The 12864-nt window shown below is 35.5% G+C and overlaps 1 protein-coding gene across 5 annotated transcripts in view; it reads left to right on the top strand.

The window, feature by feature from the left end:
* LOC115411794 (nck-associated protein 5-like) overlaps window positions 1-10176 on the top strand; it is a 109471-nt gene extending 99295 nt beyond the window's left edge. For all 5 annotated transcript variants that reach the window (XR_003934265.1, XM_030123985.1, XM_030123984.1 and 2 more), the window contains 2 exons: window positions 2351-2446; window positions 5934-10176. Coding sequence is in view for 4 of the 5 variants with exons in the window: in XM_030123985.1 (XP_029979845.1) it covers window positions 2351-2446; window positions 5934-5935 (98 nt within the window). In the remaining variant the exon portion in view is untranslated. The remainder of the gene's footprint in view (window positions 1-2350; window positions 2447-5933) is intronic.
* Window positions 10177-12864: the final 2688 nt, after the last annotated feature.

The following is a 12864-nucleotide window of genomic DNA, read 5'->3' as shown; positions in this document are numbered from 1 at the left end:
GATAAAACTTTTTTTCTTTGCAGGGAGCTTGACTGTTGCTGATATTATTAAGTTGCATTACCAAGATAATCAAATGATTTTGTTCCACACATTTTTCTTGAAATTTATTGCTTTACAGTGTCAGAACGGCACCGTTACCATCGCCCAACTACTCACTTTTGTCCATTTATTTTGATTACAAAACAAAATGGCAAAAGGATAATGCAGTCTTAGTCTATGGCTGCCACAGGAACATTCTCCATGAGGAAAAGGTCAGCCACTAGTAGGCGACCTTAACTGCAGAGCTGCGTGTTGGCTTTGATGGGAAACATGACTATTGTTGTGCCTGGAATCTCCTGTTGGAATCAGCAGAATACACACCTCTGTCAAAATTCAACAGTCCTGTAATTCAATCAGACCCAAAATAAAACTGAAAACTAATTCCAGGCTACATCCCATTTGTGGATGTGCTTCAGCCACCTTTACCCGTCCATAAAGTTTCATGAAAATTGATTGGGGGGGGTTTTCTGCAGTCGTGCTCACAGATAGACAGCCAATAAAAAGACAGCAGTGAAATAAAAACCTGGGAATTGTGTCATATCAGAGCAGATACAAAGTTACACTGGAGTCTAAGAAAAATTGAAAAAAAAAAAAAAATTTAATTGAAACTGGCAAGTAAATACATTTTGTCCTGAATAACATGCAGTAGGGGATGATCACCCAGACTGCAACATGTATAAGGATTCTCAGGCAGAAATCAGTCATTGCTTCTTTCCAGTAAGACATATCCTGTGAAAATGCTATTGTGCTAAATCATTATTTATGTCTTTTCAAAGAGCCCCTTATGGAGATAGAGCAACATTTTCACAAGGCATATTTAAAAAAAAAAAACACCTGTCATGGACTCACAAGGCTCAAATGAAGAGCACATTTCTGTACATCAGATGGTCCAGTTGATTCCTGATGCAGTGATCATGGTGTGTCATTACAACAGTCCCAGCCTTTATTGTACCTTTCATGCAGGAAGTCACTCACCAGGAAGAATGGAGTATGTAGGCTGTATTTTTGAGTACCTAATGATGAATTGTGCTTCCAGAGTGAGAAACACATTTATATTTTCCTCTGTGCAGTTTTTCAACAACATATAATAAGGTTCTGAACATGTTGTAGCTCATCAGAATTCCTGCTGTGTAGCTAACATAAGAGGTTTATATGGAATATGCTGCGCAGTTTGGTGAAAGCCATATTGTGATCATTGTGGACAAGGTTAGGGGATTTCACTTGGAGTAGAAAATGCTCAGGTTACTCAGAAATGTGAAGTCATACATAAAAAAAACACTCCCATATCAGTGATTTCCTGTTTTTTATTGCTTGAAACTTACTGTATGTCAGTTTTATCATTTTATCATGATAATTTTATGCACATTTGCATCAGAAAATGTCTGTGGATAATGCAAAATCATCTGATGTAATTTATGTTGAAAATTCAAGCCTGATAAGTTTGAGTAATGCTTAACTGTATATAATTTTAAAAAGATCAGTACCATATATTTGGGTATTCAGGAAGGTGTGTTTGACAAAGTAGCAGCTTTTTTTCCACAGCACATTCTTATTGTTTCACAAGTTATCCATGTTAAAAGGAGTTCTGTCTATTGAAACAATAGGGTGCCTTTAATTCAAAACAGTTATAAGAAGCACTCCTTGTATTGACAGCATAGATGTACTTACAAATGTATTTTCAGACTCCATTTTGTTAATGCTTAACCTGGGTGTGAACAAAAACTGAAGGACCCCACTGATTCACTCATTATATGTACTAAGCTTCCTAAAGATTGATGTTATTCTTATTTTTCTCACTCAAGTAAAAACAATGCTGTTTGTTCTCAGCACCCTACAGTGAAAAATGTAATAGCTTAACTAGTAACTGTAATAACTCAAACTACTGCTTCAAACAACAAAGCTGCATGTTCTAAGAGCGTATCCATCTCTCACCAAGTTTCCACAGTGGATGTCCTTATGGATCCTGAGGCAGCAATGACATTGCATCAGACTGGAGGCTTTACTGGTGAAATGCATATTTAAATGTTTGTCTCTCTTGGGACGTTTCTTCTGACTGATGTAAGCGTCCTGATCTGTCACTTCATACTACACCAAGGCTTTATTTTCCTCACTGTTTTCATTTGTAGTTAGGCTCTTTCTCAATTCTCCAGACACTTGGAATTGAAAATGATAAGATTGTTCTCTTTGAGGACGTCACATCAGTCAGTGTCACTCTGTTCTCTTCACTTCACATCTGATTCCTCTTCCCTACAGGACACTAAATTAAGGCTGACACCTCAGAAAAGCTCTGACTTTATTTTCAATGTTTCAGGTGAAATGGAACCAAAGAAGATGACCTATATCAAATCGAAAACGAGAACCACTTCAAGTCAACAAAAAGAACAGTCAAGACTTCAGCTCGCGAACTGTAAGACACACTGAACATGAAATGTATCATTTGTTGGTGGTATATTTTGGGCTGAAGACCTTTACTCTGTGCCCATTATTGAATGATGAATAGCTGAACCACAACGTTCAGCATTTATGCTAACACACACAAAAAAAGGATTCTTCTCTCTTGCTGAGATTCTAAGTGTTTCTACACACGTCTTCTTTAGGGTTTTAGGTTGGTTATGATATTGGGACTGGGATTGACTTGTCAAACTAATTCACAAACTAAAACTTTCATTTAATGTTAGTTTGGAGCGGCAGCCTTGAAAAGCAAATAACACTGAAATGTACGTGACGACTTCAGAACATTACCTTCAGCAGAGGAAAGAATATATGATCTAAATTAAGGATCACCCATGTGAAAACTGAATTACTTGTCATTTATTATGACAAGTTCAAAGCGTTTCTAGCTACACAATTCTTGATCTTTCTGAATATAAAGAGGTAATGTAGAATCTTCTCCACATATCCTTGTCGAGCATACTCAGAATTTCTTTATAATTGTCACTGTTCCTGGCATTTATACAGATGAGGGACACTGCATTTTGTTCAGATTGTAAAAATGGGACATGCAGCATCAGAATTACACTTAAAATATTAGAAGTTTTTCTAAAATGTATGTCCATTTCCACTGAGCACAGCTTGCTTGAAAGAAATCTTAATGGCTGTGACTAAACACACCACTAACACAAGTTTCACAAACACTATTTGCATTTTAGTACAGTACATTAACACTGGCTCTGTGTGTGTGTGTGTGTGTGTGTGTGTGTGTGTGTGTGTGTGGGTGTGTGTGTGTGTGTGTGTTGGGGGGGTAACTATCCACAGGTTTAATGCTTCATGCAAGCTACTCTGACACATAGTCTAATACAAATACCGTATGTATTATTCACTGTGACACTATAGTAAATCTACCATGTTCATATAGTAACCATCTACTGTATTTATAACACATCAGACCTGCTGGAACACACAAATGGTAGCACCACAGACATATAGAAACAGGAGATGGGAACTATTGTCTCATATTAATGTTAGAATTGTACTGCCACCTCACCAGGGAATACATCTCAGAATGGTTTTCAAAATCTGTAGTAGCTACACGCCACAGTAACAATCCAGGGAATGTAAAACAACGGAACTTACCTTCTGCTTGTAGGAATACTATCTAGTGAGTCACTATATTTACTAACAGCATTTCATGTCACATGTTTTAAGCATGATTTGAGGTGAATGTTGGCCTTCAGTCTCAGTCTTCCTGAATGTCAGCTTAGTGTAGATGAGCATTAACAATAAAAAAAATGAATAATTAAATAAATAAAAATTAACTGAAATATTAGAGCCCTGTTCAAATACAGTATGTCTACATTATGACATGTAGTATGGATACACAGAGGATAAAAACAGGTTGTTTTCAGCTCTTACCTGTAAACACTTCTAGATCTTTTTAAGCCTTAATTTTTCTAGGTATTTGTTTTTAATTTAATACAAACCTGCTTCTGTTTTAATATTTGACAAAATGTCATAACAAGACATACAGTAGTGGAAAAGTGTTTTTGGACACCCCATGCATTTGTGATATGAAGAATTAAGAATCACTCTTAGTTCAATTTCTTTTCTGTTTTTTTAATATTTATTTAACCGTTATTTACACTTCACAGAACAAACATGCTATGATCATACAGACTGTGAAAAAATAAAAATCGGGTCTGTTTTTCTGAATTAACAAGATAATTAACTTGTAATTATGAGAAACGGTTCTATAAAAAAAAAAAAAATAGCCTCTGATTTTTCAAGATAATTATCTCGTTAATTCAGGAAAACAGAGCCGATTTTTTTTTTTTTTCATGTAAATGCAATACACTTCCGTATTTATTTAACCAGGTTCATCTTTGGCTTTTTCAAGGAAGACCTGGCCAAGACAGCAGCGATACAGTCACATCAGTACAGTTTTACAATAATAAAAGCCTTTTCAAACATAGAAAAAACATGCAATCAGTTAAAACATTCCAGAGTTTTAACACTCTCTTTAAAATTAGCCAAAGGAATCAGTGTTTGTAGATGGAGCTCAGACTGAAGCTTGTTCCAGGCATCAGGAGCTGAAAACCTAAAAGACTATTATTATCTTTGGAAACAGTTTCAAAGTGTCCATTGAGCAGAGATTGTAACTGAATGATCACTATAGTATAAATTTTAAGGATATTTGACCAAATCTAGTGCAGAAATATATTTTGACACAATGTTTTTATCTGTATATTAGTCTTCATTTAAGTTCTGTTGAATCCATCGATTTTCATGCAGTTGATGTGACTGTGATGTTTGCATTTGTAAATCTGAAAGTGTTGAATCCATCCCTTTGCAAATGGGACAAATGTAAAACGATGTTTCTTACAGGTGTAGGCGCTAATGAAAATCAAGTCTGGACAAACATCACTGATAATTCCTAAGGATACTTTTAGTAACTTTACATTTTGTGACATACAGTACTGTACAAAAGACTCAGGTCATCTTTAGCTTTGTTTTTGTGGGGTTGAAATGAATATACATATTCATTTCACATTCTCTTTTCTTCCCATACAACAAGAAAATCACAATTTAATGTGACCTCTGACCCCATGACAAGACGCAGCACCAACAATTACAAACATCTGATAAGTGTCGAATGAAGCCTGATATAAAACATCAGAAATTTAATGCCATAAATCTCATATTATCTGGAAAAAAGTGTTAGACATGTTAAGTGTAAAGTGAGGTCACACTAAATACTAAAGCTGTTTTTTTCCCCAAAAACTTTTGTTTTTATTGCTGTACATACTTCACATATATCCAGATTGGATCTTAATACGCAGACTGAGGAATGTATATGTGTGGTCTCATACTCAAGTAAACCAACAAACCTAACGTTGGCCTTGGAGTTTTGCACAGTTCTGCATTTTGTTGAGTTGCTTTTTTTCATAGCTTCTCTCTTTGCCTTTCATACTGTACACACATTATAGAATACACATTTATGACAATGGCAAGTGACAGTGACATGCACAATGCTCCATTATGCAAAAGGATTCCCATTCCCTACACAAGGCTCATAATAAACCTCATTCATGACTCAGATGGCAGATACTTGGTAACATACTGCACCATACTTCTGAACTCCTGTGTTTGTCTATGGGTACCACATTAATGCAAAAATTCCATTGAAATCAAACGGCAAATTAATCTTGTGATTTACAGTTTAACCAGATCCTCCAATGCTTCAATCCAAAGTGCTTAGTCATCAAGGGAAAGTGTTTTGTAGGTTTTGTAGGTTCATACAGTTTTATTCAATGTGATTTAATGTTTTGTAGGTTGAAAAACAGAAGCAACTGTACTGAAACAATATGTGGTTTTAAACGGCAGCTTTTTCATTTCAGCCATCGTTTACTTGTCACTGTGCTGCACAGTCTCACTCCACTTTACATCTTGCTTTTCAGAGTTTATTTTGAAGCTGAACGGTTCAACCTGAGGCCAGGGATGAAGCAATCAGATGAATTTATCACTCACACACATGGAGGATTCCTGAATCCCACAGTTTTAGGGACACTGTGAAGCAAGATGAAACACTGAACTGGACAAGTAAGCTTGGCATTGTAGGCTTCCACCTGCATTTCGTGTCGTGTTGAGATACCAAGCAGTCATTCAGATGTTGCCATAAATCTCCTGGAAGCCATTTTGGAGGTCTGCAGTCCATTTCCATTAGCTCTGTGCTGGTAATTTACTCTCTAAATGCACACCTCCTCTATCTGTGCAGACTTCATTTCTGCCTTTTGTTCTCAGACAAAAATACATCTTTGAAAATGAAACATAGCTAAGCAGAGCCACAGCGGCCCAGCGACCAACCGCTGTGAGGCTGGGATGGAAAAACACATCTTTATGAGTCAGTTCAGTAGATTGAGGTAAAGAGAGTCTATGTCGAGTACTAAGATAAAATCATTATGTGTTATATATATATAGTATCAGCTGCTTTAATCCCCGGTGGTAAAGGCTGTGTCATTCAATCTAGAAAAAATAAGAGTCAGATTGAAATTGCAAAACAACTTCTAACACCTTGAATTGTCATTACTAATTTACTGCATGTGTTTGGAGAGTCTTCAGTCTCATGAACATAATATTTCATGAAAGGTTTTTTGGGAATTCCTTCAAATTTGGCACAAATACTCACCCAGACCCAAGGATGATGTATATTACAATTATGATACAATTTTACACAAAGGTGCATTAGGATAAAACAATGAAGTGATGTTCTATATCTAAAACGTTGAAGGTCAACTTCACTGTGACATCATAAGCTAATAATGTTAAATCTATAAGGCAACATCCCTGACCTGAAGGTGACAAAAATGCAGAAACAAACCAGTAGAAGCTGCCTCCAGAAATATTGTCTCCCATAGAGTTTCACTTAACTTGAGAAATACTAACAATGTTTTTTATCTAGAAATCAGTCAACTTGTTTGTTTTATGTGGAGCCTCTAATTAAGTGGTCTGATGGTCCATCTTTAAATTACCCCCCTGTTAATAAAAGTTTAGGGTAAATGGAAGGCTTTCGTTTTCTGCATGTTAGGCTTTCAGAGCTTCTGTTTATTGAATAAAATATATTTTTTCCTTGACAGACACCTTAGACCCACACAAAGGAGCTATTCTCACTAACTCCTTACTTACATTTGGACAGTCTTCAGTTACCTTTTATTTATTTATTTTATTTATTTATTTTTTGATCCATAGGGTGCTAGATGTCAACTATAGATCATTTAGTACTGACAGTTTGCAAATATTAATTTACATGTGGTCTGCAATACTAAAGCAATATTTATGATTTCAGCATTTCAAGTGACTGATGTCACATTAGAGAGGTACTGATTTCCATTCCATTAAAATATAAAAAAATACTGCCCCGTGCAGGATTTTTGCTCTTTGTGCATTAGTGCAGACCTTCAACATGGCATCAGCTGAGGTCCACTCATCCAGTGGAAAACACAGGCTGCATGCCCTTCAAGTCATATGCTGTTATACTGTGTGAACATTTTAACCAGCTGTTACATGAAGATGGTCAGTTTATGTCAGCAATATAGTTTACAGCAAAACATCAGGTGGAACCTTACAGTCTCAAGATTACAAAAATCTATGATTTCCATTCTGGAAATATGTTTTGTACAGCACTAACTACTGATTGCCATTCATGAGCTCTATACCTGACTGAGTAATGTGATTCTTTAAATTGTGCACTAACTTGTTGGACTTTTTCTTTTACTTTGCTGTCACAATATTTTTAATGACCTGCATGCAACCACCCATCTGGCTTACTCCATCCATAGAAATGAAGATGATATTCTTACTGTATGAAGAGTTTTATTAGAAGAGCTGCAAAAATACTGATGTCAAACTCAGTGTGAAGTGGCTGTAATTATAAAATGGTAAGCGCTGTTGGCAATTGCCATTCAATTATTTAAAAGCTGAAATGGTGTGTATTGTAATCCTGCTGTGTTCAGGTTATATAAATGCAGGGATTCTGACAAATTATCATCATGTCACTGCTTAAGAAATGATCAGGTGTCTTGGTGTCTTTTCACCTGATAGAATATTTTGAACACACTTCTGTGTTGGATGTTATCTGTGTGTGTTCCATCATGTCATCTAAACTTAATGAACATTAGAACATCTCTGAGCTCAGTGAAAATATGACATTACAGTTAACTCTACACTGAACGTCTCCATGCTTAAATGGATATGTGTTGATATTTTGGGATTAACTCATATCATATCACTCCTATCATATAACCCTATCAAACAATAATGTTTGCTAGGAAGTGGTTGAATACTAACATTAGTTGTTGTAAATAGGTAATGGGTCATGAAACACATTGTTTTTTTTTTCTTGAAATATGACCATAGCATAATAAACTTAACAATATTTTTGTTTCTTAAAGTTTTTTTCATTTACTTAGTGGTTTGGGTGACAGTTCCATAATTCTCTTCCAGCATATTGTAATACCAGTGAACGGAAAGAAGACCTCTATCCCTTTTTCTGGACACTGTTTTCAGGCTGTTGAGAATCTACCTCATGATGGGATGTTTTTACCACTCATAGATGATGGTTAAATAGGCGACTGAATTCAATCATTACCAATTAAACTATAGATTCCATAAGGCACTACCGGGATGTGATTTTCCTTCTTTGCTTTGTAGCTCCACACAGAAGCTGAAGTCGAGGGAAACAGCATCAGGTCATCTATATTTATTTTTAGTCTTTTGGTTCGGATTGAGAAAAGAGGATCAGCAGGAGAAAGGTGTGTATTTTCAAGTCCCTACATTTGTACATCTTGAACACAGCAGTGTGACATTATCCCTTTGATAACTGCACTTGACCTTCAAACTCTGACAATGACATAAGAGGGAAATGGCCGCCGAGTGAATACTGTCAATTACAACTTTGTAGCGGTGCACCTAAAATAACCTAAAGTGGTGCATGTGTTGAAATCCTGAAATGAAACTCTTCATATGTGAACTGCATTCTGCATTCCGTACATTTTCCCACAGTTATGACATCAAGACAAACCTGTGAGTTTTGCATGTAATGTTAGTGATTCACTCCTAGTAGGGATATAGTGAACATCGTTGTGCTAGCTCAGGGAAAATACGATATATTGTCTGATAGATGCTGTGGATTTAAAACATTAACACCAACTTCGACTATAACCATTTCATTGTAGCTGGTGACATTTCAATGTAATGGTTTAACTATACTCAATATTTTTCCTTGTCAGTTTTTGTCTGTACATTGAACTGTAAGATATACCAGATATACCATGATTGCTCAGTTTCTCTATTCTGTATGATGTGTCCTTTATGATTATTAGTAATGTTTTTCGGTGTTATGAATGCATCCTGACATTTTTGACAGTTTTAGCTGCTTTGCAATGTTTCCTCTCTCACATCTTTGTCATGTCCCCTGCCTTTCATGTGTAGATTTTTTGCCAAACACATATTGCCAAACACTGCTCTGAGCTACACATATATACAGAAAATGAATGCAAGTAAATCTACATATCAGACTTGTCATGGTGACTATAGCCATATTCTTTTGAAACACTAGTTTACAGTTTCACGTGATGTAGAGCTACATATGAAACACTGTCATGTTGCACAATCTCACTAATCACGTCATGTTATTTACCTCTGTTTCAAATCTTTGCTCACTTGCTACATGTGTATGTTGAAGGTGATGTGAAAAATTGCAAACCAGTAGCAACACGCAGCTGTAATAAATGAAGATATGTAGCGTACACAGGTGAGTAGAGGCGTTCATGGATCAGGGAACAGATTGGCTGTACTGATACGGGTAGATGGAGCATGGTGTCTGTGTTTTTCAAATGGCTCACATAATAAAGAGCGTCACTCTCACAAGAGTATTGTATTTTTCTAACATTTACTCTAATGCCCTGTATTTGTACTCAGCACTGATAAGTGTAATTTACTAGTTATTGCACATATTGTTACTCACTATGACAGTAATTCTCCTTTAAAATGTTTTTTTAACAGCCAATAATAACAGTGATGTTCTTGTGTGACAGTCACCTTACAGTAGCACTATGAATTAAAAACTGTATATGACCCATATTCTTTGTTTTATGTAAAAGAAGAAGGAAAAAATAAACTATTTCAGTACTTATACAACATGAAGGATGTTGTCTAGTGTTTCTGTGTGTGTGACTCTCTTGCTTTAGCTCAATCAGAGGCTCCAGATGTGATTTTACATTAAACATGGACACTACGCCAGCACCGTGGAAGCACTACAGAGGCATTTCTGCAACGAGTCCAACTTACTTCTCCCACTCGGTGACAACAACTAAAACTCAAAATAAACAATCCACACAATACAAACCAACAAGTGACAGTGAACCAACATGTCAAACTGGGACCAAACTCCAACATGGAATCTAAAGTGTGTTAAAAGGTTAAAGATACAACAGAGGTGTCAAACATACGGCCTGTGGACCAAAACCAGCCTGCCACTGTGTCGAATTCGGCCAGTGGGATGAGTTTGAAATGCAAAAATTAAATTACACTGAAAACATCAATAAAGAATGTTAAAATCATTTATGTTCAGGAGACACATACAGACCATTTCAATCTCAAGTAAAATAATAACATAATAACCTATAAATGATGACAACTCCAAAGTTTTCTCTTTGTTTTACTGTAAAAGAGTAAAATTACATTGTTGACATTTGCAAATTATGTTTTCACAAAAAATGTGAATAACTTGAACAAATATGAGCAACGGGAAATATTAGAGAAATAAGTGTAGTTTTAACAATATTCTCTCTGTTACTAAATGTTTTGTGCATTTGCAGATCCACTGTGATCCATAAGTTTTAATGTACATTTGTAAATAACAAACTGAGATAATATTGTTAACACTGCACTTATTTTTCTGAAGAAATTTCAGGTTGTTCATGGTTGTTCCTATTTTTTAAAGGATAGTTTGTAGATGTAAACATTTTCATAATGTAATTACCTTTTTCACTGTAAAACAGAGAGAAAAGTTTGGACATGTATTTGTTATTATGTTATTATTTTAATGGTCCATTGGAGATCATATTGGGCTTAATGTGGCCCATGACAGAATATGAGTTTGACACCCCTAAGCTACACAAACGATGCTGACCTCCATGTACTTCTGTGTCATATAAGTATATAGAAGAGGTAAAAATTCCATGTGAGTTAAAGTTTATTCTCCCAGACCAATTCCATTATTTGATGCACTATGTACTGATTTGGCCTCAGAATGGAACTGAATATAACATTTAGTGTAGTAACATAAAATAGCAACACTGATGGCTTCTGTCTGTTACCTGATGGTGGTTCACAAAAGCGTCAGACTTTTGTCCGTTTTACATTACATAAAAAGTTTCCATCACTCCAATTCATTCTTTGTTTTTTCTCACCCTTTACCCATGCACATCTGCCATAGTGCAATTTTATTATACCACTGCTTTTATACGAACCGTTGTGTAAATAATCTACTGAAATGAGGACACCTGTCGGAGCTATAAGCACCCATTTTTAAGGCATCATTTGCTTCCTCTACTGCAGAAAAACTGTAAGTAAACACATTACTGGTAGATTTTACATCTGTGCACTGTAGTTTATTCATCAATTTTTGGTAAGCCAGATAGATAACCAAGAACTGGAGAAAAAAAGAAAAAAAAATAAAGCAAAGAAAGATACTGTTAATTATTGTTCTTGTTCCCTGAAAATGCCTGTTTCGTACCATTTTCAGTCAACGAAAGGCAATTAAAAAGGCAATGAACAACAAAAAACAGGCAAATTATTCTCAAGATTAGACGGCAGGGCCAGATTAACACTTCATTGTACCCTGGGCAACAATATTCAAGGGCCCCATCATCACAACCCCAGGATCCCTATAATCTGGCAAAATACAGAATAAGTTCCAGGAATATATGTAAATATACCCCATACTTCAATATCTAACTATCATCAAATGCATTTTGATGTACAAAATGTGTAAATGCTCGTAGAACTACAAGTGCACCACTATAGCCTCTTGTCAAGGCCACTCACTTGCATATGATGATATGAAAACAACACACATTAGCATCAGTATAATCTAAAATTGATCCACTACATTAGAAAGAGAGGGAAGTGTCCTCCATTTTCACAAAAAATAAATAAGAAACCATTTCCAAAGTATCCAGTATATATTTAAGAACACTTTTTGCCAACACAAATGTATTGAATCGTCAGAAAAAGCCCACAGACAAAACACAAACATAATCTGATAGACTCAGATATGAATTTTAACTCTTTCCCCGCCAGAGCATTTTCCAGTGAGTTGGTAGCCAGCGCAAGCCTTTTTGGTCATTTTCACTAATCTTTGGAGGCTCACTGAAAATGTTGTGTTAGGAGTATGTGAACACTGAATACATCAAAAGAAAGAACAGAACTTCAACTTTTAAACACAAAAAACGATTTTATTCTATCTTCATTTGTTCGTGAGATATGAATATTTGAATATTGGTCATTTTCAGCAAAAAAATGAATTTAGAGCAAAAATCTGAGAAAATTGAATTTTTTCAAAGACATTGATTTTCAAGATAAAACTGATTTCCTATTTACATTTTTGACTCTTCTTTACCAACAGTAACACTGTATTCAAAATCACAAAATAAAATAATTATAACAACAACAATAATAACAAACAGCTCTAAGATATCCCATCATTCCACAAAATGTTAGTGGAATCCACACCAAACTTTAGACCAAACATCTTCTAAAGCACCAGGTTCCTTCTAAACTTTACACTTTGACATACATCAGTTATAAGTAACAACATATTAGTTTAGC

Source organism: Sphaeramia orbicularis, chromosome 21 (assembly GCF_902148855.1).
Source record: "Sphaeramia orbicularis chromosome 21, fSphaOr1.1, whole genome shotgun sequence".
Classification (NCBI taxonomy): Eukaryota; Metazoa; Chordata; class Actinopteri; order Kurtiformes; family Apogonidae; genus Sphaeramia; species Sphaeramia orbicularis.
This window is presented reverse-complemented; position numbering and strand designations above follow the sequence as displayed.